At 43.2% G+C, this 26,149-nt stretch overlaps 1 protein-coding gene across 1 annotated transcript in view; it reads right to left on the reverse strand.

Annotated features, from left to right (window-relative positions):
* The window catches only part of GAD1 (glutamate decarboxylase 1), a 28,218-nt gene extending 22,060 nt beyond the window's left edge, over positions 1–6,158 (reverse strand). Inside the window, exons 1-2 of the mRNA XM_069021523.1 lie at positions 6,074–6,158; positions 4,264–4,326 (exon numbers count right to left, since the gene is read on the reverse strand). Of these exons, the coding sequence (XP_068877624.1) occupies positions 4,264–4,326; positions 6,074–6,143 (133 nt within the window). The 5' untranslated portion in view covers positions 6,144–6,158. The remainder of the gene's footprint in view (positions 1–4,263; positions 4,327–6,073) is intronic.
* Positions 6,159–26,149: the final 19,991 nt, after the last annotated feature.

Raw genomic sequence — 26,149 nt, forward strand, 5'->3', positions numbered from 1 at the left:
TCCTTTATTCTTTCTTTTCTTTTAAAGCAAGCAACAATCAAAACCGAGGCTCGTCGCGGCTGGGGATATCCGCCAGAAAGAAGGGCTTAGCAGGCAGGAAAAACAACGTCCTGAGTTCGCTCACCCACGTCCCCCGATGCCGCTTCTGTCCAGCGCCTTCCGCTTTCCAGCCATGTGTCCCTGCTCTCCGGAGCCTCCCATCGGGCGCCCACCGCCGGCCCATAGGGGACCCCTGCACCTTGGGTAGGAGTAGGGGCTGAACAGGGAGCGACAGTGAGCTGCTGGGCCGACGGCTCCCTGTGCCTCGGACCTTGCTGCCAGCCAGGCAGTCAGGAAAGAGCTACCGAAAACGGAGCACTCGGCTGGCAGCCTCTTCTGCATCAGTCGGGTACCCAATACGAGTCTCCAGGAGGGTCGCTCACAGGTAAGTTCGTCGGAGCCATACTTTCAGTGAACACTTCACGTTTTGCCTTTTAATTCTGATCTTCTACTGATTAGTCTTTTTCTGTGATGCTTTTACGAATGAAACAAAGACTATTTAAGGGAAACTTCGTGCATAAGAGTAGCCGTCCATATATATATATAGTTATGTTGTTACTGCTTCTAATGGCTCTTGCAGCGATCATTAGGTCCTGCAACAGCTAGTGCTATTAGGAGGAGCAGCTGATATCGAAGCAGGTGCAGTGTAAACTGAATTATGAATCCTCTTTTACCAGGTCCTGAGGCTTCATTTTGCTTTTTTTCCCCTCCATCTGTCTTTTTTTTTAGGTTCTCGGTGGCAGTGCCACTTAAGAGCCTAAAAAAGTGGGACGAGTTCCGTGAGAAGAGACGTCTGCTCTGCTTCCCTCAAGAGTCGTGCTCCTCGCACAACAGGCGCTCTCCTCGACGTGCAGACACGCATTCCTTAGAGGTTGGGAAAAGAGGGAGCGCAGCTTCAGCAACAGAGAAAGGCTGCAGTTGCCTCCAGTTAACTCTTATCGGGCTCAGCGTGGCCGTGGCTTCGCTAAAGGGTCTGACCTAACTAGACGCTGCGGGCAGGGAGCTCAGCCCTTGCCCGAACGACTCCGCGGCTGTTCTTCCCCGCGGAGGCTCCCCGGCCCCTTTATCATGTCCCGAAGCCGGCGGCGGGGATCAGCTGGGGCTGGAAGCGACTGCGCATGGGGCCTGTCAGCCAGCGCCTCGTGGGGCTCGCGGGGCTGCGCGGCCGCGCTGGGGAGGCTCGAGGGCGGAGATTAGAGGACAAAAAAAGCCTGTAGGCAGGATCTCGCTGTCGCCCGACATCAGCTCATCCGGCTGTAGGTAACGTGCCCTTCGCCCAAGTCCCTCGTCCACGGCAGTGTCTCGTGGACCTGGAGACTCCGTATAAGGAGGAGCCTGGGGGGCAGGGACAGCCCGCGCTCTGGAGCCACTGGACCGTCTCGTTTCCCGAGGGAGGGTATGGGACGTTCCCCAGCGCCGTCCCGGGCTACAGAGAAGCATAACAGCCGGCCCTCGAGGACTCCTTCCGCGCCCGGGGAGTAGAGCATGACTGTAGCCGACCTTTCATCTGTGTCCTACGTGAAAAGTGAGGCCGGTGTAGTAGAGTTCCAGCAAGTAGCAGAGTATGAAATAGCGTCCACGCTGCTTCTCCTGGAGAAGCAGACAGCGCAGCCTTTCTCAGCAGTAGGTCCGTCCCGCAGGTGCATTTTCATTGATGCGCTTTAAGACACCAAGTTTTCAAAAGCCGAGTGACACCAGACTGGCGAGGGAGTCCCTCGGTGCGCAACGTGACCACAAATTCAGGGTGATTTCACATCAGGCCTCGCACAAAGGCAGGTGTGTGTGTCCCCCTCGGCCTCGCAGCCCTGGGGGGACACTCAGGTTCCGAGGCGGGGACAGACCTGCCGGGTCCCGGCGCGCACCGCAGCCGTCGGGGGATGCACGTCGGTGGCAGCTGCAGGAGATCCTGGTCCCACCCCGCGGTCGGGGTGTTTAGCATCACCTACGTGACTTGGCAGCATAGATCCCACGGACTTCGGAGACGAGCCGAGTTTCTAACATACATGGGCTGCTTTTGAAGCCTCACTCTTCCGCGTTGCTCACTGGGCTTGGAATCATCATCTGGCGGCGGCCAAACGGCTGAAGATGCACCTGAGCAATTTTACTACGTTGAGCACTTCCACTGATGCCAAGCAAATGTTAGCAGGATCAGTCTCAGCAATAACAACTGCCAGGGTGGGAATGAAAGGTGTAGCATACAAATCCAGACACAGGGGGAATCTGCCCGTATTTTGCCCGCTGTGACTGTTCATTAAACCGCTTTAAAATAGGGGGTTGGGGGTGTTTTTTATGTTTGTTTTTGGTTTTGGTTTTGGGTTTTTTTTAAGTGGATATGTGCAGAGACGAAGACGGGGGGGGGAGTTGTGGGGTGGGGAGGGGGTAGTGGTGGTGGCAGCGGCAGCACTCTTTTCAGGCGGGGGCTTTCAACCAGAAAAGGAAACAAAGCTGATCCTTAAATCGGTCAGTTATTTGAGAAGAAATTACATACATCTTGGATACGTAATTTTTATAAATGTCAAACACATAATATACAACCCAAATGGAAGAACCAACTCATTGTTCAAGACCTGCCTTTTCTCTGAGGTCAACCCTTATTTGAAGTTTGCATTCAAAATTAATCAACTTCAGTGTGATACGCACAGAAGGAACAATTCCAAGGCGCCTTTGCGACTATACAATATTTAGGGTCCGGAATAATGTCTTGCGAAAGGTAAGGACAAGGAGATATCATCTGCAACAGTCAAACGTTAACTCGTTTAGCATGTGTAATTAGAATTCTTGGCAACCTTAATACTCCATTCTGTTTACCATAGGCAACGTTCCCTGTATGTCTTTGTGAAGGTGTTCGATTCAAATACGAGGGCTCATACAAGCAAAAACAGTGGTCGCGATCAAATCCGAGCATTTCAAACTGGCGTCACTCACTATTCAGAGTATATTTTTCATGTAAAACAGAAAAGAGCCAATCAAGGAAAACTGAGCACCAAACCACAACCAAAAATACATCTTGTCTTGAACTCCCTTCACAAAGCCTTCACTAAGCTCTCTTATGCCTTTTTCAAATCCAAAATGGTGGGATATTTCATTTTCAGCGTATTTGATCTCATTGAGAGAAGCTGCACTGTCCGTCTCTAACCCCGGTAGTCTAGCAACACGGAGCACGCCTAACAGCGCGTTACTTTATCAGTTCTGCTTGCCGGGCTAAATTAAAATGATGGTGAAAATGCCCATCGCTCCAGCCACTGAGGGGACTGGTAGGGAAATGGTCCATTAAACCCAGATCAGGAGCTATTTATAGAACTAAGCGACTACTCGTTAATGTCGCCAGCGGCTACCAGTGAAATCTCTCAGACACAGGGCTAAACATTTGCACCCTGATTCTTTTCCTGTTCAAACTTCCAGATGACAAAACGTTTAGTGAATGAACTTCGACTCAAGCAAGCAGGGAAAGAGGTTTAAATGTTCCTTTGCATTGAAAAAAAGGTTCGTTTCTCCCAAGACGTATATCCCATCTCCCCAAAAGAGACAGAGGGGAAAAGGGGAAATTATTTCTATGCGTAGGGGGTATGGGCTAAACGGAATGATTCTCTCCATCACAATATGAAGATTTGACTGTTAGTCTCTGAAAGCGAAGACGCTACTTAGAAATCTAGAGAAGGAAGACAGCTTGTTATCTGCAAATGAATCTCTTGCTATAACGTTGCGATCTGATTGTGCATTTGTTTCCCTTCTGCATTTCATGTGCCTGCGCGCTGACTGGCTGCCAGCGCTATCTTACCAGCACAGCAAGCTGACGAATTGCTCTTTAATAAGGCTCTCGTTAATCTTTTTTCCCCAGGAGATCCGTATTTTCTAGTCAGATAAGGTTGAAAAATTTCAGACAGTGAGAGGCGGCGAACTGGCCCCTCGGCCCCGTTCTCCCTTCCCGCCGGCTCCTGCGCTTTCTTCGCCCGGAGCGCCCGGCGCCTGCACCCCCCGTGTGTGGCAGGAGGGGCAGCGGGGCCGCAGCCCTCCGCTCTCCGGCGGACAAAACCTCGGCCACCGACAGCGCAAGGGGGGCACAGCGGCGGGGCCGGGGCCGCCGAGCCTCTCTGCGGCCGGCAGGGGGCGCCCGAGGCGGGGCCGGGCTCGGGGGCGCTCGGCCGGCGCTGCCCCCGCCGGGGCGGCCGCGTAGTCACGCGTGGGTGTGCGGGGTGTCGTACGGGGAGGCACGGCCGCACTTACCGCATATCTTCAGCCCGATCTTCCTGGTGCACCCGTGAGCCACACCGCACCACGAGTCGTAAGCTGGAAGAGAGAGCAGATTTGTTCCCCTGGGGCAGCGGGGCTGCCCGGCCGCCGCGCCCCACCCGGTCCCCCGCGCACGGCTCCATCGCCGTGAGATTCCAAGCCCGGCGGCACTGGGCGCGGGGCAGCTGAGGCTCGGATGACACCGAGGTGACATGCTGGCCTGCCCAGAGGAGAGGGGAAGGCACTCGGGACCTGACATCTCATCATTTACTGGCGGGGCTCCAGGGAAGTAGCAGCTTAAAATAAAGTGGCGTGAAATGGGGTCACAAAAGAGTTCAGGAATTAATTGGGTGAAAAATAGTATTTGACTAGATGATCGGACTCGCATCACCGAACCTCGGACGGACTGACGGGCTGCCGACGGCCCTACTAGGACCGCACCCCAGAGGGAACAGGCTGCTTCCCAGCCCCTGGAGTCGTGGCTCGGGAACGCCCCGGTCGGCCCGGACTGAACCCATGGGAAGCGGGGAACGAAGCCCAGGACCGAGGTTGGAGGGTGCACCAACCGCGGGGCCGGGCACTGCCGAGCCTCTCCGATCCGTCGCCCGCGGCAAGGGGCAGCCAGAAATCCGGCAGCGATGGACCTCGGAGGGCGACCGGGGGAGAGGGAGCGCTGACCTGGCGTTGGGGCATGAGGGGAGAAGGTTTCAGAGGAACCGGGACGAGGACGGCTCACCCAAGCACGGAGGACAGCGGCCCGACTCTCGGGGAGGGGGAAGCGGCACGGTGCTCCCGACCGGGCAGAGAAGCCCTCTCGGCAGGGACGCTGAGAGAGTGCCCGAGGGCGGGGAGCCTGTGTGGGCAGGGCGGGGTGCTGCTGCCAGAGGTTATCTCAGTTTTAGCCGTGTTGCAAATTAATTCGATTTCTGCGTGTGACACCTCAGTCGAAGGCAGCAGTGCCTGTCACGCGCGCCTGAAACAAGACCCAGTGCTGCCGTTCGCCCCCTCCCCCGTTTTTTTTTCCAGTTTCAGAATAATGACAATAATGACTCCGATGCTCATGCCTCGTAGCTCTTTCCGGGTAAAAGCTATTACCCGCTCTGCTGTCCCTGACAACCGTTCATTTCTTACTGTTATTCGCTCTTTGTCTCCGATCTTTATAGCTTCTAGCCTCTTTTTAAAATTATTATTGTCTTTTTCTGTAGGCGACGGTCTGAACTGCCTGGGAGGGCTATAAACTGATTCTCTATCCACCTGCAGCAGCCTTTGCTTCCCACTCACACCTCAATAACTCAAGGCGAATTCAGAGCAATTAGGAATATAACGCTTTGAAAAGCTGCAATTAGCATCCAAATTTCGCTTGATTACAGGCTTCAGCGTAGGCTGAAAGGAAGCTGCAGCATTAGCATTTATAAAATGTAGCGGGGAGACATCCGCTTTAATATCCTGGTGTAACTTCGCCCTTTAACGGATTCATTTTCTCCACACCCCTTCCAACATCCCGATTTTTTGTCCATCTGGGAGGTCAGTTTATTGTCTATATCTCTCAAAGGCGGCTGTAAGGTAAAGACAGCGTTGGCCACTAAGGTGGGCTTTTCCTCACAGCGTTTTATTCGCCACGGACCGACCTCTCCTGTTCCCAGTACGAAGATGGTTTCTTTGTGTAGAGCACTTTCCGCACTTTGCTTAATGGCGCGGAACAGGGCTTCACAGATGCATAATTTCGTTTCGAAACTCGTTTTTTTTGAGCCTAAGTGGAGAAAGCCTCCAAAACACTTAAAACGAAGAAAATATTAAAACCTACTTGTGGGTCGCAAATTAGGTGGGGTGGGGTCCGGAGCATCGTTGGAGGACGAGGGAGCGGAGGAAGCCATCCTTTCAGAAAAGCCCCAGTCCTCGGAGCTCGTATTTTCTCGATATTCCTCTGAGGGGTGGGCAGCAAGGAATTTGCTGGAAGGAAGAACAGGCAGGTTTAGTAGTCTAGTCTCCTGGAGCACCGCACCGGAGTCCCGTCCAGACGCCAGCGGGCGGCAGCCGCTCAGGTCCCGGGGCGGCGGCAGGACAGGCAGGCTCCGGCCGAACCGGGAAAATGCCTCGACAGACTGAAGAGAAAAATCTTCCCTTCGCTAGATTCCAGGGCGCTACCCCCCGCGCCTGAATGACGGATTTAGCAGAGCATGAAGACTACAGCAATTATATCGGTGGCCACTGAGCAGGGCAGTTATACGTCTCGCATCAAATGGAGACCAGCGTGCAAAGCGGGCTTCGAAATCACCAGCCCAAATGACCTACAATCCCAAACAGAGCCCGCTTCTCGGCTTTACCACGTCAGGCTAAGCATTCAGGAAAGACTGACAGACAAAACCCCACCACCACAAAGGTGCGTTTTGCCCAGGTCCAATGACAAGCGCCATATACATGTGTATTTGCACACACATGTTTCAGCAAATCGGGGCCAGTATGTGCTCCGGCACTAACCAGCGATCTCCCGTGCCCATGGTCGCTTTAGTGGTGCAAATGGCAGGAGAAGCATGTCTGTCTGGGGAAAGGAAGGTGTAGGAGCAGCCCTCGCTCCTCGCCAGATGTTCAGCTCTTTCCTGGCGGACACGGCGTTCCGATAAGCAATACAGGGTCGCTGATCGAGAATTGCCGGGTCAGTGCCCAGATCGTCTCTTTGTCCCCACGGCTACCTGCGATTTATTTTCTTCCCCTTGTAAAGAAAATGAAGGTCGCGGTAACGAAAGAATGCTTTCTTTGTTAGCGGCTTTTTTCAAAACGGTAGCTACCGATTCATTTCCACTGCTGAGTGGATTTACACCCGCGTGTAAACGCAACGGATCAACGATTTCAATGGAAAACAGGTATTTAATTTTTTTTAAGACGAAAAAGAAAACAGACACAAGCAGAAGAGATTTTCTAGACAATGCCTGCAAGTGAAGTAACAGGTTAGCACTATGTCTAGGGCGCTAGCTGTATCAAAAACCCCATTATTTCTCCATATGTACGACAGCGACCAAAACCGATTTTAGGGGGAAAAAAATGCTCCAGAGGTTCCCAAAGGCTTGGAAAAATAGGATGCTGTTTAGAGGACACTTACCGAGGGGGCGAGCGGACACTCTTATTGCCGTAGTCCAGGCAGGCAGGGCGACTCTAGCCTGGGAGCGACCTGCCGCTTATAAACTCTGTCAGAAACGACGTCGGAATACCAATCGCGCAGCGGAATTTAATGCGAGATGACCTTTTTTTCCAGAAGTGCTCCGATTTGCTTTTTTAAAATCGTGAATCGCCGGTTGATCTGCTTCGACGCAGGCATGAGTCACAGGACTGCCGCCACCCCCTCCGCGCCGCTCCGCACGGGGGCTGGGGACCGCTGGGGCGGCCGGCTGGGGCGGGGAAGGGCGGCCCACCGGCCCCGGCTGCCGCCGCTGGTCTGCTTCGTCCCGGGGCGGTGGGGCTGACTCCCGCGGCGGGCGGGGCTGTCCAGCCGCGGCAGGGGCGGCACCCCAGGCAGGCGGTTCTGCCGTGCGAGCCCCTCGTTGAGCCCCTCGTGCGGATGGAGCCAGAGGCTCTCCCTAGACAGCACCGGCCTGACCCGAGGTCGCCACTTGTGCTAATAGGCACCGCACACATCGGCGCACCGTTGAGGGGACGGGGCCGAACTCCCGCCCCGGCCGTCCCTGCGGCCCGGCCCTCCCCTGAGCATGGTGCGGGACACGAATGAGCCAGGCGGGGTCAGTGAATTGTATCTTAGCAACAACCCTTGTCCCCCCCTTCGCCGTGCCGAAGGTCGGATGTGACCCACTGGCTCAGCCCGCGGTTCCCGCGGCTCGCCCCGCTCCTCCCCGCCAGAGGGTGGCAGAGGCACGGGTACCGCTGCAGGGAAACACCTGGATGCCTGTGACTTGCCCTCAGGGTTGCCATTAGATTACGATTTTATACCAGACATCCCTTTACTAAAACCAGAAACATTAAGACAGCAATTTTTTGTACCCCTGACAACCCCATGTCTGCGTTACTTGATCCCACACCCCGAGTATGCTTAGCCAATATTTTGTGGTGGCGACCGCCGTGCTGTATTTCAGCACACCACAGTAGCTACGCAGATGCCTAAACCAAACCCTTCTCAAAAAGATGTCACGTAAGGGGCTGGGAGGAATTCGCAATGAGATGAGAGGAGGGAGATCAGCCCGATGGAGCCAAAGAATTTCATCCTGTGCAGGATATGTTGGGCAGCACAACGAGCAGCAGGGCTATGTCCTTTTTGAAGGACTCGAGGGAAAAGCAAAAACTTACAATCCCGTTTTGTAAAGGAAACCGGCCGACTGACAGCATTAAGTAGCCAAGACGATTGCTTTGTCGAGCACACCTACTCTCTAGGAACTGGACATGTAACGAAAACACGGACAGCACAAAGACTAGTTTTTAAACACGCCTTTACAGACATTAATGGCCCTGGGTGACATGACCTTTTCTCATATCTAGGCTGTCATTTTAAACGTGGTTTCAACCAATCGAGCAAAACATTTGCTTAGTGCAGAGTGTGAGAAATAATAATATAACTGTAGCTATTTGTCTTTATAAACGTAAACAAACGTTCAAAGGAAGTCATGGCAGGATTGCAGTACAAAGAGTCAACGAAAGACCACGTGAAGAACCCTTAAGCCATCAGTCACTGCGAGGCGAGACCCGGGCGGGTGAATGCCCGGCAGCCACACAGCGTGTGCGCTTATCCTTCCCTGATGGCTTTCCAGAAGTGCGTGTGTCTGGAGTAAACAGACATGGTTTAACTAAACATTTACATCCTCGTAGAATCTGAGGCCCGCGAGGGGAAGGAGCCAGACAATGAAGGCCGGCGAGCCTTCCGCGGCACGTTGGAAATACGATTCTTTCCAGCGCCTCGATGGCGCGGCGCTCCCGGCTCGCCATTCCGCTCAGCACCGCGGACAGCGCCCGCTCCGGGCCGGCCGCGCTGCCCCGGCAGGGTGAGCGGCACCGTCGGGGGGCGCGGGCAGCGCGGGCGGGTGTGCGGAGCCCTCGCTCCCTCCCGGCCGTGCAGGAGATGCCGAAGGCGAACCGCAGCGAGCCCGGCCCCGCTGCCCGCCTCACAGCCCCTCTGGGTGGCGCTGTCTCTCAAGCCCAGACGCTCCGCAAAGCCCTGCGCAGAGCCGCCCGGCCGCGGCTGCTCCGAGACCGTGCTCGCCACGATCATTCGTCCCGGCCCCGGCCCGACAAGGGGAAAGCAGCAAACGCTGGGGCTCTGCGGGTCCCCCGCTCGCTCATCTACAGCGTGGCTGCACAGCACGCCTGGAAACGCTTGCTAACTCTCATTTGCCACGGACCCGCTTGAAAATGCGACCTAAACCCGAACCACTCCAGCTCAGCGGCTTCATTGAGAACTCGCCACACCAACTGAAATCTTTGGAACACCTTTGCCAGGTGTACACGCCCAGGCCAGGGCACTCAGAGATGTGCCGCTCCCACCGAGAGAGTTCAAAGTCTTCCCCTCCAGCTGTCCTGCTCAACCAGTCTGCTATTTTCTCCTCGCATGTGACTTCCCTGAGGCTACTGCTCGAGTGCACTCTAGGCACAGGTTACAGAGAATCTCTTTGCAGTTTGGGGGAGTTGGGGACCCAGAAGACTTGGGTTTTGCTTTGAATCCAGATGTTCACTGAGGATGTGAAACACACAGGAAAAACCACTGATGCACGGTATCAGCAAGGCAGTAGGATGAAGATACATAATTCCCTTAGCTGAAGCTTGTAAGCAGCACATCAGTTAGAACTCACTTTAAAAGCCAAACCATGGAGTATTTATGGAATTCGCTTCCGTCCACAAACTGGACATGCTAAAATAAAATGTGAACCCTGAATACACTGAGTGGGCAAAGGAATGAAAGTGATGCAATAAATATCTTTAGCAACAAAGACTACTCAATTATTACATAGTTTTTATAGCTGTGGACATAGAAACAATGACTGTCCAGCAGAAAAAGAATTTTTACTATTTGTGTTGCAGCCTGTAGGTTTGAAAAGTCACTGTGTTTGGAGCTGCATACAATATTTTAAGAGCTATGAGTGCCTCCTGCCTACACTGTGAGGAGGTTGCAATGTAACTACATGCCAATAGAAAGGCAAATAGAAAAAAGCCCCTGCGCCGTAACGTTTCTGTTTCTTCATATTCTGAACTAAAGTCACATTATATATGCATTTATCTGAAGGCAGGGCAGTAAATTTGACTTCTGGTGATTATTATTGTGGAGGGTCCCTCCATTAATACTCCGTGTTGCCTTTTAATTGCCATTTTGTGTGGATTATGAATATTTTAGCATGCTGGGATTAGGCAAACTCTTTCCTTGAAACTTCAATATAGTATACAACACTAAGTACTTGTGATGTTTCTGAACTTGTGGGTTTGTATTTTTGTCTTTGCAGTCTGTGGTTTTTTTTTTTTTTTTAGTAACACAGCTATAATAATTTTTAATCCAGTACATTATTACAAAATATATTTATTGCATCCAGTATCTCTTTCTTTTCCTACCATTTCTGGTATACAAATATGTCTCATTTACCTGTATCTTAGATAGAATGGAATAATTTAAATAAATTTCCTTAACTCTTGACACAGAAAAATGGGGAAATTGTTCAAAACTAAGTGTTTCAGAACTTTTCTGGCTATCATCTTCAGTGCTTAAAAACACAGATAAATAAATTACTGTATATCTGCAACCAAAAAAAAATGAATATGCTGAGAGAAAAAAATAACCAAATTAGTGCTCTGATTATTTGGCCCAGTCCAGAAAATTCTACTAATAGAAATTTGGTGAAGACTGTGGATTTATACTCCTACTCTACAGATAACTTTGGCTGTTTTCTGTCACTTGAAAAAAATTAATTGAAGAGGAATGATACGTTTGCTTTGGGTTTTCTGAACAGTCAATAACTGATGTACCCAACTGGCACATACTTAAGGATCACGTGCATCACTCAAATTTCAAAGACAGCTCAAGATGAACTGCCAGACAGAAAATTCAGCACTGCTGTGATGAAGGGCATTTAGAAAAGTCTAATCTGAAGCACACTGTTTTACATACTTTGTGGCTTCTTGTTTCAGGATGTCCCCTCCTTGATCCATGCTGGCATGTCTTGTTGTCCATTTTGATCTGCTTTATCTGAAAAACATTCCAAAGAACAACCCACAATCCCAAAACAATAGCAGTGGCAAATCCCAACTCTCAATACCCCCCAAGTAAACATGGAAAGAAGCAAAGAATCCCCTTACTTTCAAACTGTAACAAAATATCTAGATGGATTTAAAAAAATTACTTAAGTTAGGTAACTGTGATTGTAGCCTGAAAAAAAATAACAAAAGGGATAGTATACCCAGTATGTCTACCAGTTTAAGAGATTGCAATTTTACCCTGCATCTGGAAAGGAAATTTATTTCCCACCTCCCCCAGTAGCCCTGTAGAGCCAAGACAGCTAATGCCTGGATATAGTTCCCCTTATGATATGTTATTATAATTGTTGCATCTCACTGAATTATATCCTTTTATCCCATAGGAGGGCATCAGTTTACAATGAGAACATTCAGCATTTTCAGCAATGCTGCTGCAGGAGATCATGCAGTTTGACTCTTCAATCTTAGAACAAATTTGGAGAGCTGGACTCCGGGATTTTTTAACACATGATTGTTTAAATTAAGCATATTTCATAAATACTCCTCAGGAAACAAGAAGCATGGGCTTTTCTGCTACTTTTGAAAAAAAAGTTTAAAAAAGTAAAAAAACATTTCTCAAATCATAACTCAATTTCAGGTATGGGCTTTTGAAAGTCTCAAAAGTTGTTGGGATCATTAGAGTTGTGAGCTTAGCTAGGCGCTTTTTTGTTGTTGTTGTTGTTGTTTTGGGTTTTCTTTGTTTTGTTTTTTGTTTGTTTAGTTTTGTTTTTTCCCCTTTTTCTCCTCTTTCCTCTGTAGTGGATATGTAAGGTTTTGCCTTGACAAGTTTGTTAGTTTGCCCTGGATAGCTATCAGTACTAGCGAAGTAGCAGACTTTCTGCAGCACCACATTTGAAACCCTTCCTTCTTCTGCTTATTTTTGGATAAAATATTACAGAAATAGAAATAAAAATTGTTTCCAAAATGAAAAGTTAAGGGCACCTGATTGAAATACAAGGGGTTTAAGCAAAACACCAATATCTACATTTTTTAACAACAGTGCAATCAAAGCACAGAAACACAAACAGGAAGGTATGAACAGCTACAAAGATGGACAATTGGCACATTGTACTCCGAAAAGTACAGTGATTGTGCTTGTCCACCAAGATATGAGTTTGTCCACCAGAGAAAACAGATGGGCAGGTAAGAAAAAAATCTCTGTGTTAGACAGAGTAGTTCATATTCCCTATTCTGAGTGGATTTCATTAGTATTCTTAAAACTAACAGATTCCTATTTGGGGGTAACAGAAGAGTGCATGAGCTTTAAGCAAAGCCATCAGCTGTTACAGAGGCTTCTCTATTCATTAGGAGTATGGAAGATTATGAAAACACTGAGGGGCATTTTTAAGGAAAAAAACACTTCTCCCAGATCAAGAGAGAGGTGATTCAAATTGAAGACATCTCCCAAACAGAAAAATCAGATTAGAGTTGACTTGTTACAGACACATATTCCAATCTATTTATATAATAAAATCTCATAGTCTACTTCGTCCCTTCAAAACTTCTCTGCAAGCACACACTTACCTAATGCTCTCGACTCCTCTTGATGGTATTCTGATAGTTGCACTTGAAGAAGACAACCACAGGAAAAAAAAGAGCTGCTGTCATCTGGGACAGCATTAGCAACTCAGCACTAGAGCAAGAGACAGAACTTAGCCATGTTATCTTTAACAGTTCAGCCACAACAAAGATTTTTAAAGCTAAAACACATGAGATAAAGAGCAGCACTGCTCTGAGCAGTGAATCAAGCATAACCTCTCTCTTCATAGTCTTAAGGGATACTTAATGTTTGCTAGGGTTTAAGGGAACTGTCTGGGAAGGGATTCAAGAGAGTACAATAGATAATGCTCTGGTTTCCAACAGCTCTGTTCTCCCCAGGACAAGTAACAAGGTTACTTACTTCCCTCTCCAGCTACAGAGAGAACACCAGCTTGGGACTTCACTTCTCAACACTCTTCTACCAGTCATCTTTTTTTCTTCAGAGATTAGTAACCTGCTTAAACAAATATCTCAACTCCACCGAAAGTAACATGAGCTAGAAAAAATGCTGAAAGATTTGTCAGATATCCACACTCAAGCTAGTCATACCATGCAGAAAAGCTTAAAGGTGTTCCACTGGCCACTTCCTTCAGAGAAAATTCTGTTACAAAGGCTTTAGGGATCTGAAGACTACAAGAACGAATAACATGTAGCTTTTCTAAGCTGTTAAAGAGTCCAGAATTTCCTTCTCCAGTATCTGAAATGTTAGACATGGAATCTGGCTTGTGTATTGGTGTAAATTAGCTGTCAATGTCTTCAGATATTAACATAACCATTGCTTGCTAGAGGCAGGCTATATAAAATGCTGCAACAGGCTGCAGTCTGCAGTGAGCAAGACTGCATTTCGGCTACTGGTTTTTAACGTGTTAAAAAAAATATCACTGTCTTGGTGAGTGAATAGGCTCTTCCTAAGATACAGCATGGGATCCAGGCAGGTGAAGGATAAGTCCTCAGAATTTTAAGAAATTCTTGTTCAAGTAAAGGTATTACAGATCGACCTACTACTTTAAAATGTTTTTTTGGTCAACAGTCAGTTTAAAAATGCATATTTTAACCAACCAACCAGCCAGACAGCCAGCCAACTAACCAAGCACAAAAGAGGAAAAATCCTTTCAAAAACCATTAAAAACCCAACAATTACCCTTCATTTTCACTTTGCAGTAATTCTCTACAGAAGAACAAGAATATACTGGTAATGTCAGGGACTCCAGTAATGACCTTAGATGCCACTGGGATACAGAGATATTGTACCTTGGATCAAGACAAAGTACTGGAGACCTGCAAAGGCACTTCTGCAACACAGGAAGATCTCTTCAAGTAATTAAGCTCAAAACCTGTGATGTCATGTTCTTTATGCTGCTGGGGTTAAACAAAGAAACAGACCCTGCAAAGCTAAGCCCTGTTAAGAGGCACAAGTATTTGATAAGCATTTTCTCTGTCATGTTTATCCAAACAGATCTGCATCAGGAATTACTGAAAGCAAAATAACACAACACAGAGATATCACTTCAGCTAAAGGCAGGAAGAAAATCATGAATGTTCTTTTTTATATAGGCACACATATCTAAGCATGAGAATATTAACCTATTATTTCTCTAAGACTTATAAACTTTATTAAATAGCATTTAGACACATCATTGGTAAACAGATATTTTTCTTATGCTAAGGTAAAAGAAAAACACACACTTAAAATCATAGCATGAAATGGTTACCACATAGTCTTAAATATTAATACCTGGCCCTAGAATTTTTGTAGTAAAAAGCAATACTAAATTTTAATGTACTCATGTGTTTAATAAAATATGCTTATTGTATCTTTTCTTCTGCCTACCCCAGAACAGCATGTTAGCTATGTTTGGTTTTCATTAGTTAACTTTACTGAATGTGATTACACTCAGTCCAATTCTCCATACCTATATAACTGCAGGTTTTTTACAGTAAAATTATTAATATCTAAAAAAAATTAAACTGTAAATACAGTAAGAGTTGGGTACAAGTCTTACCTGCAGCAGCATGGCTCAATCAAAGTATTTTTTCACCACCATAAAACCAGAGAAGTGCACTATCTGTCAAGTTAGACACATACCTTTTTACAGGAATGCCAGCCAATGTATATCCAAACTTCTAAAAATATTTTAATTTATTATCTATTTCTTTCAGCATTGTAACATGGTTCACTTAGTCCTCACCATGTGGACACCAACTGATTTGAGGTAATACGTATGGCAGGCATCCCACATAGATGTCTGCATTAAAAATGGCAAAGATATTAGTATAAAATGTAAACCATCTTGAGTTTATAGATATGATCTATTCTTGAGATACTCTACTAAAGGGGAATCTGACTCTCAAGAGCATATCTGAATCATTTTCAAGTTTTAATGCCAGTCCAGAAAAATAAGTATATTTATAAAGTAGGAAGGACTCCCAGCCTATGGTTTTTCCCTGTCACTATTTAAAAGCATTCATATGAATTCACTTAGTTCTTCAGCACATTGCTTTCTCTTAGAAAAAAATTCAAATTCAAAAACAAGCAATAGGAGATGAATGATGTGGACACTAAAATGAATATTAGTAATTCAGGAATCACAACCTCAAAGAGGTTGATCATTTTAATTCCTTTCAATTTAAGTGTGAAGGGAGGTGCTCCACTTCTCTCTGGAAAGCAGCTGGTTTACTTATCTCTTATCCATGTCTAGAAAATAATCTTTTGTCCTTTCTACAGCCTTGATGTGTCCAGAGAAACAACTGAATATCTGTGGTAAATTTACTTAAGGAGTCTCAGTCTTATAATCTCCTTATGCAGACCAGCTCCTCAGGACTGTAAATTCAAACCTTCCCAGTTGATATGAATATTTCACATCACAGTGGCAGCTACTACTGTAGTTCATGCCATCTCAGTCTGTAACTTTTATAAATGTTAACAATAAATTAATGTTAAATTGGTACAAGTCACAATCTTATCAGTTATGTAGATTTTCTGATCAATTTTACAACTGGCACTTTTTCAACAGTGCTATTTGGTTTATCTCCAAATCTGGACAAGAGACTGTCATTGAAGCTATATATTTTTACAAAGATGTCAGGCAAGGCTTTTCAGCTAAAATACTCTTAAGAGCTGCATCATTAATGTCAAGACTATAAAAATCACAACAATTTTCAGCAAGTGGTGTTTTAATTTTAAGACAGCATTTCTGCCACTCAAAACTACATCATCGTTTTGCAGATTACAGAGTTTTATAAAATCATGCTGGTTTCCCTTGTTCAAGTGGTGCAAAGGAATGTATCAAGTCCAATACTAAAATACTGTTTTGCTCAAGTGATGATCGGTGTCACAGTTTCCATGTAACTTACTGCTCCAGCAGGAAAATACTATATCAATTACTTCTGCATACATCAAGTTTACATGTGTCATCAAGTTAGAAAACAAGGTAATTTTTACAGGTGTAAGTTTGAAAATATTGCAAGTACTACAAAAATTCTAAGATCTGATATTAATTTTAGTAAAGAATATTGAAATTTCTAATAATAATTATGATTAAACAGTGTACTTCAACACTGTATGTTGAAGATTGTTGGAGAATCAAAATCATCAATTTAAATACCATACTATCTCCACACTAATTTTCTTCAGACTTTTCTTCATCATTACAATTTGGACAGCTAGGGTTTTATCTTTTTGTTTTATTATTGCTGCTTTCATCACTTGCTTCAGCATCATCTTCACTATCCCCACTGATGAATTTCTGTGCTGCTTCTGCCATAAAAACACACAGAGCCCAACATATCTCTTAAATCAGCACAGCTGGTCACCAGAAAATCACTTGTTTATGGGAGAAGGTTTGGATGAATTACGCCACCAAGCCACCTTGTTGTTCCTGTTTCCTGTAGCTACACAGTGGCAAGAGAATGGAAGGTTCCCCCTCTCTCTCTACCCCTTGCCCCAGGTATCTTTATATCCTAAACTGATACAGGACTAGGAAGACTTGATCACAAATGAGCAGTGTAAGCTATAGTGAATATGTGAGAGAAGAAAATACACAACTAAGCCAGGTTTGGGAGTACTCAAAGATGGATTGAGCTGATATTTGTAATGTTTTCCTTCTCATTACTTCTTTCTCATATTACAGAAGTCAAAGGGACTTCTTTAGGTTAACATCCTTCAGACTAACATCCCATTTCATAGTAAACATGGCTTACATTTTGGCACAATTCAATTGCCATGATCACAGGTAGCATCTCAGAGCACTATCAGAGGTCATTTTGTGAATAAGAGCCAGTTTAAAATTGATTTACTTTACTAATTTTTACATATTTTCTGCTGAAAGTTTCCTGCTCAAGTGCTAAAAGAGTTTTCTTGAACATTCCTCTTCCACATCAATGCAGGGTGAGCTTTTTTGAGGTGAGGTTTTTATTGATGATTTGGATTATGTTAGTTGATATTCTATTGAGACAGTTGATGTGAACTCACATGGTCTACTTGTTCTGAATTTAGAAGACTGTTTTTAAGTTTTTAGGATTTCTGACTTTTCTTTCTCTCTTAATATACTGTAAAATGAATACTTGCAATTGAACATTAACAAATGGAGAATGTTTACTTTGACATTTTATAGACCAAGGCAGAATATTTAAGACATAGAAACCCCAGACATTATAGAAGTATTTTCTCAGTTTCTGGCTTTTAAAATACAAAGTCAGGTTCCTGTTCATACAATCATTCTCAATGTAAAAGGCAAGACTGTCCATACAATAAATATTGTAGTTGCAATTCTCAAACTTACAGACCACCTTTTCTTCAAGAAGTGGAAAAAAACTGCTTGAGCTCAGTATTTTCTGGTTCATAGATCAGAACTGCAGGCTGACAACATATTATATTACAAACATGTATGACATGATGACAAAATAAACAGCAAAGAACACCCCAGAGATAAGTCTGCCTCTTATGGTTCATGAAAGTGTAAGTCATGTAAAGCAATGAAAAACCTTACAAGTACACAGATCAGAAATGGATGATCAAGCTTACTGTTACCACGCGTACTCTAGCGTAGCACCATATTTTGAGTAAGTGTCTGCAGTGCAAAAAAAAAAAAAAAATTAATGGCATCAATAATTTTAGGATTAGGATAGAAAGCCAAAAAATTACATTTAAGAGCAATAAGATGATAAAGATCTTGAATAAAGATCACATTTATGATATAATGATTATATCAATTAAGAATAACAGACACAGAAAATTCAGACACCTGAATTTAAGGTTAAACCTGAGAGAAACCCCGAAATAGCAAAACATGAAAAACATGTATTATTTTGCATACCACTTGCACATATGCACTATAGAGTGAGCAAAACCAAATTCAAAAATCTAACAGAGAAGAATAATTCTGAAGGTGAAAACTGCTCTAATTGCACCCTTCAAGGTTCTGTTAGACAATGGCTGTGCAATTGTAATTTTTCACAAGCTAATACAAATTTCACTGGTTTTGTTATAGCAAAGTGCCAGTATTTTGGGTTTTGCCATCCTACCTCCCCTTATCCATCTTCCATCTCTACTGCATTTTCTACGAAAACCAACTGCAGTAGTTGAAATGGAGGTTTCCTTCCGCATCCTAAAAAGCAATGCATGCAGGAGCTTTTGACCAGATAATGAACAGGGAGCCAGGAGAAATCAGCTGAAGTCACTTGGAGGCAACAACAGCAACAGAGACCAAAGAATAAAAGCCAACTGCTCACTTTACTGACGGCAGTCAGGCAGGCAAGAGAGAAACCATTATAACACTAATAATCATATATTTAGGGCCTCCAAAGTAGTGCTGCTTGGCAAACATAGCAAAATATATAAATATATTTCTTGTCAGGAGTTGTCACTGGGAAATCATAGGAATAACTGACACAATGTAGCATAGATATTTTTCACTATAAGCCAAAATCACATGTAAACCCAGGTCTGGGAATGAAAGGCTGTCTAAACAACGTGGTCTGGTGGAAGGTGTCCCTGCCTGTGGTGGGGGGGTTGGAACTAGATGATCTTTAAGGTCTCTGCCAACCCAAACTATCCTATGATTCTGTATTATTCCACAATTCATATACCTCTTTTCAAATTACCAAAATTTCAGTCAGCATTTACTATGCATAGAAGTGCAGAAATTCTAGAAATTAGGTCTCAGTACACTGTCTATATTGAGATTGCCCTTACACTGTGTCTCCCAAGGAGGAGCAGAACCTTGTAATGAAGCAGCATTCTGATGCACTGAAAAAACAGGAGATACACATATATGACTTGAAGATCAGAAGAATAAAAAGCCACATAGTACCTGGTTTATATTTGACATGCCCATAGGTTTCTCTTAGCCTTATAAGAATTTTAGCTCTAGTGCTTAAATTTTCCAAGTTGTAGAGACAATATAATTCAGAAGTCCGCACACATTAATGCCCTTGATGTGCTTTCTGTTGTTGCTGGGGCACAGAATGATCCCTGGAGAAACACTTTCACAAATGTTTTTTCAACTACTGTTTGTAATTGTCATGAATTTACACATTCTACACCAAACAAAACCATGTTACATTATTTATCTATACGTTCACCTATAATTAGAATACAAATATAAAAAAAGATTAAAGGACAAGTCACAGAACATGAAGATGTTGAATTCCCATAATGTAGCTTACCCACTACTATGTTTTATTTGATCTAAATTACAATGGTGCCAAGTGAACCACAGGTTAAACAGTTCATCCATGCATTTCCAGTCTTTCAAAATTAATTGGGTGACAAATTGTTGTATTATTGAGCTCTAATTGCTTAAAAAAGCATGTAATAGATCAGCTGCAAAACCGAAGACATTAACATGGTACTGCTTGAACTGCCACTTCTGAAAAGCAAATTCAAAACAGTTGTTCCACATTTTGGTTCACCTGATGCAATTTCATTCCTCAACTCAAATATTTCTTTGACTTGAAGCTCTATGGTGAAATTTTTTAAAGTTCCACTTCAAATATACACTATCAAATTGTTCAACCCCTTGCTTTGTTCAATTTCCCCGATTAAGTAATGAATATTTTAAAGCAATAGTATTATAAAAATTAGCAATTGTTAAATAATTTACCTTTTGGCCCATAAATACATAATTCTTCATTTTGTTTGTCTGCTTCCAAAAAAGAGACAGTAACTTTAAAAAGCATTAATTTTCTATTCATGGTATTAGTAAATTCCTGAGGTAATGAAAATTTTCACAATTTTCAACGCAAATCCACACAAGGATATAACCTGAAACTTTGGAATTACTTAATCTACTGCATGAATATGCAAAGCAATGGAATTGAAAACATCATTCAATTAATCTATTGCCACAAAGGAGGTGTATATTAGGTTCTGGACTAAGCTGAAGTTTACCTTCTTGGTCTCTGTCCTTTTTAAACAACTGTATCTAACAGAAAATGAAATGACAAAACAAAAGACCAACTATGTCTTTTTCTTTACAGCAGACTATCAGAATTTGTCTGAACAGACATTCAACACCAGAACAAACAGAACACCCTTTTTCTCTTCTTTTAAAAAAGTCTTGGGACAGCACCTTTTAACTTCTCTTCAGTTACTGAAACAATTCATATTGATTTAAACAAAGAAAAAAATTCAACAAACAAAAAACCAGTGAGGACTTCAATAGGGTTTCCTACAAGTTCTTGAGGTGGGCTTCTTCGCTGGGGTCTCCATCACTATTAGAAGTCATCTATCCAGTACTGATATACAGCTCATGATCTACCTGATTATGTGAACACCCACAGTTTGTTCTTACATCCTTTTGAGATTACTAAAACTTACATGTGTTCTTAAATGAATTTCTCTGGGGATTCTTTAGTAAGCAAACCACATGAATACAACAATTATGCTCTTTAGCGTTTAAGAGTTGCTAGAATTTATGATTATAATTTTTGACAGCCTTGATTTTCCACTGTTATCAAACCCTCATCTCTACAGATTGATTTTGCAGTCCTAGTGGATCACCACAACAAAGCAATATGGAAGAAACATATAGAGATTTAAAAAATGTGTCTAATGTCTACTCTGTCATTAGAGAAATAAAAGATTAAGCTTCTATTTTTAATGACCTCACATCTTACTCTAGAGTAATTTAAAAATCTTATTTGGTACATCTTATTAAAATAATGTTTAAAATTTACCAGCTATTCCACCACTGGCATACAACAGGTACCTTGGCCCATCCCTTGGATAACAGGAATTAAAAAACTTACCTGGGCGTGAATAAACAGGATACAGCCCCTTCTGATTCACTGAGGTGTTTGTGGCGTTAAAGAGAGCAAGTGGGAACGAGATACTGCTAGAAAAAGAGTGAAGCTGTAAGCCATGCAGCCCCTTTTCCTCTGTCTAGCAGATGCCAAACCATGTAATTAGGAAGGGTTATTTGACATTATATGATTGTACAATGGTGAAGTGCTTCAGCATGAGGAGCAGCAACAGTATCTAGAATTGTACATCCAGAAAGGAGCATCAGTTCAGAGATGTATTGCACTTTCACAAGTACCTAACTAAAAGCTCCCTATAGTAGCTGCAAAAAACTACTTTTTTTCCCCACTACAGCATGACCTCCATAACTACCTAAAATCAAAGTACAAAATTTGAATGCAGAAGTTGAAATAAAAAAAGCTTAAAATTTGACACATCCCAAAAATTATGCCCAGTGCAGTAAGTACCATACTTAACCTACTTTGCCCTTCAGAATGTGCACTATTTATTATAATTCTAACTTAGTCCACTGGGTGGATTGCTCCTTTTTTATCCACTAGGCTCAATCAAATCAGTGCAATAGAACTGCTGATGCATGAAATGATAGGTCAATGTAACCTTGTCATGGAGTAATATCCCCGCAAATCACAGTAAACAAATACAACAATTCATTTTATTTGCTGTAGGTATTAGGCAAGGCATAAATTATCAAAATCTAAGGCAGGAACATTTTAACTGCAAATATAATATAGTGCTCCATACTACTATACAAAAACCTCATTTAAATAACATCTTAACACACAATATGGAGGAAAAGCTTTTATAACTAAATGGTGGTTGCAGTCACACTACCGTCTACCACTGGACTTTCCCAAATCAGTATAACCAATGGCCTTCATACAATGAAGGCTTTCTAAAAAGTTTTGTCATCAGGAGGTGTCTTTCTTTTCTTGCTTTGTCAATTACAGATGTTCCTGGAGTAAGTTCATCTAAACAACTGGCACAGTACATTTAGCGTAATTTTTACATACAAACGTTCTCTTATTTGCTATTTTTATCTTTCATTTTAGTCAGTTTCCCACACTAAAGTTAGCATTGCGTTCTTAGAGATTCCATGTACTTAAAAAGAGATTTGTCTATGAGATGATTCATGATCATATAAGAAAATACTTTGGAAGGTATGTGTAAAGGTAGCAAAAATTGAACGACTGTAGTAGTCAATTGCTAAGATATCATCCCATAAAACATATTGGAAACATTAATGCATGATATTATTCTTACGAGCATAAGATGTTCTATACGGACCTCTGCTGTGCATTGCTATTAATACAAAATCTTTCTTTAGAATAAATTACATATATGTTTGTGTAAACATATACACATTTATAGAGACTGTGATTGGTAAATACAACTTACAGGAGCTTACAAGGCTGGTGTTGTGTAATTTGCAGCGTACATGCTCATAATGGTTTTATGTAGCAACAGTAAAATGTAATGTAAACAAAATTTAAATGGTATTTAAACTGGAGCCTGCAATCTTGAACGGTTTGTTGTATGCGACAACTGTATAGAGAACAAATTACATGTACTACTGAGAATCTAACGTGTGCTGAACTTCGAAGGTGGGTGAGTTTTATTTTTTTTCCTAAAATATCCTCAGGAAAAAGTGTTCAATTTTACAAACACACACAGAGAAATTATTTTAAATGTTAGGGATCAGTGAATGGGACGAAAAATACATGATCATTTTATGTGAGACAATAAATATATAAAATGCATGGTTTAACATTAAAAAAAAGTGCAAAGTAATTTTAAAATCTGAAATATAGTATTTACAGTTATACATTTAACATGAGAATAAAGTGTTGGAATGAGGTCTTGAAAAGATGTCATTTTTTATTTGGGACATGAGTGGGAACATATGTGTTATCATGATAGATATCTCAAGTAGAGTACTCTTGTCAGAGCAATTTTCCAGCAAGGGGACATGTCAGCTACATTATAAACCCCACATACTACACTACGATGCCATTATTAATTTTAAGCAGGGTCTAGCTGGCCATACAAAAGACAAGTTACAAATATTAATAATATTTCTTAAAAACCTGATTAAAAAGTCAAAATAAAATCATTAGATACTAAAATGCGTTACTGATGCTATCATAGCAAACACACTTTCCAACATTTTAATAATAGACTTGGAAATTACAAACTTTTACTAAAAATACTTCAACATTACTTATAGTCACAGTTACTTCATAAGAAAATACAACTGGACTGATCACTTCTGGCATTCCAAAATCCTGAAAAATAAAATTAAACATAAAGAAATAATTTTAAAACAAGTTTCACAACCATATCCACATAAAAACTAGTAGAGATCTAAAGGCTCCTATAAACAGAATCAGCTGTTTTTCCTTTAATCTTAGGCTGAAAGGGTCTGTGACACAGTAGCCATATGCCAAAAAAACCCTTAAGAACATTAAACAAAAAGATCTGCAACTTCTCTGGTCAGTCTTAAGGATACATTCATTTTTTTGTATAGCATACAAATTAGAAGTTCAGAAGCTCAATAACAAAAAGCAGAATTCCTGAACACACAGTAGTTGTTCATCCTTAAAAGCAACAGACCAATGTCTCCCTGCTCTCCTTGCCAGTACTGGCATTTATAAATATTTTCCCTTTGCTGCTCTCTCACTTTGAAGCAGCTAAAGCAAGCTGTATTTTGTTGCTGGGTTTTGACCTCCCCTCACAGAAGGCACACAGCTGTCAGGAAAGCATGATGTTTTATGTTTGAATTCCACTGCAGGGCCAGACCCTGCTCCCTTAAAAGTCAGAGAAAATCATTCCTTTAAGTTAATGAGGAGCAGAAAGAGGTCTTGAGTAGCAAGTTTCCTCAGTATTGTGTGTATTTATAGAACCATAGAGAGGTTTGGATTGGAAGGAACATTAAAGATTATCTAGTTCCAAAACTTCTGCCATTAGCAGGGACACCTTCCCCTTGACCAGGTAGTTTGAAGCTCCCTCCAGCCTGGCCTTCCAGGGATGGGGCATCCACAACTCCTCTGGGCAATCTCTTCCAGTGCCTCACCACCCTCACAGCAAAGAATATATTCCTAATATCTGATCTAAACCTACTGTCTTTTAGTTTGAACCTATTACCCTTTGTCCTGTCCCTCCTTGCCCTTGCAAGAAGTCCCTCTTCAACTCTCTTGTAGGCCCCTTTGGGTACTGGAAGGTGCTCTGAGTTCTCCCTTGGAGCCTTCTCTTCTCCAGGCTGAACAGCCCCAACAGCCGTCTCAGCCTTTCCTCATAGGAGAGATGCTCCAGCCCTCTCATCATCTTTGTGGCCTCCTCTGAACTCGCTCCAAAGGTTCACATCATTGTGTTGGAAGCTCACAGCTGGACACAGTGCTCCAGGTGGGGAGTAAAGGGGATTTCAGTGGGGTGAAATGACTTGCAGAAAACAATGCAACTACTTGGGGAAGTGGCTGAAATTCATATACCTCATCAACACCCCAGATGTGAGCCCACCTACTCTTCTGACAACAGAGAGAAGAGGCAAGTGAAATAACCATGGCAGCACTGCAGAGGTGATTAGTAGACTTCTTTATGCAACTCTGCCTATACTTAAGAGTTGCTCCACATACTACAAGCCCCAAGAGCTGGCAGCAACACCACACAGCTGCTGCTTCTACCCTTGCCTTATTCTCACCTGCTTTTACTTCTTGTAACCTGGGCACTGATGAGATTCAGTGTTGCCTCCTGCTCCTCCAGGTGGGTTATTTTACTCATACTAGCTAGATGGGCTAATTCAAGAGTAGGAACAAAAAAGTCAGATGAAGGGAAGAAAAAAAGATGACCAAGAACTATTTAACCTCATCTAAATAGCACAGAGTCCAAACACCGAATCATGCCTCTTGCAACAAATAACCATCATCTGAAACACTCAGGAAACTCGACAGATCTTGTTCATTGTATTGGGGGGAAAAAAAAAAAAAAAAAAAAAAAAATATATATATATATATATATATATATATGTCAGACAACAATAATGTATTACAAAACTTATCCTGAGAAAAATAAAGTAGCAGAAGGGCTATCACCTTTAAGATGTTAACATCTTAAACACTTTCATCTTTTTGTATGACGTAATAAAGGGAAAAAATAGAAGTCAAGACTGCTTGTCTAATCACATTTTATATTTTAAATGAAATCAGGTTTCGTGTTATACAGGCATATAACAAAAAGGTTTGGAAAGCCATAAAACCACATATTTCAACACACTCCGTTAACTCCAAAGTCCACTACTGAGAGAAAAGTTTCTCTGGACTTCACATAACCTGGTTCAGAGACAGGGACATTCTACAGCCCAGGGACAAGCTGTGAGGACAAAGCTCTGAGTGGAAATGCTGTTGCACATCTGACCCTCAGAAGAAATGAACTATAACAATGCCAAAGCTTATCCCACTGCAGTGAAAGATGAAGAGGACGCATTACAGAAATAAAAGCTAGGAGTCTTGAGGGCCATGTAAATTTAAACCAAAACAAAACAAAACAAAAATCAAACAAAAACCAACCAATCAACCAAACAAAACCCAAAAAATCCAAACCAAAAAGAAAAACAAGCCCAAAACACCAAAAGCCACTATAGCAAAACCTTTAGGTATTCTGGACCTACGACTCTGGGAAAATAGTTCTAAGTTCTCGCAAAAAAGCCTGAAATACTTTCAGTGTTCCAGTCGGGTTTATTTCCTCAAGTCCCCCTCAGCTACCACGCGTCCCACAGCGGAACGGCACCCGCCCAGCAGGGCGAGCCCACCTGCTCAGCACCAGCGGCACCGCCGTGCTGACCCCGCCCGTGCGCCGACAGCCTGGGGGAGC

This window comes from Aphelocoma coerulescens, chromosome 7 (assembly GCF_041296385.1).
Source record: "Aphelocoma coerulescens isolate FSJ_1873_10779 chromosome 7, UR_Acoe_1.0, whole genome shotgun sequence".
In the NCBI taxonomy this organism is placed as follows: Eukaryota; Metazoa; Chordata; class Aves; order Passeriformes; family Corvidae; genus Aphelocoma; species Aphelocoma coerulescens.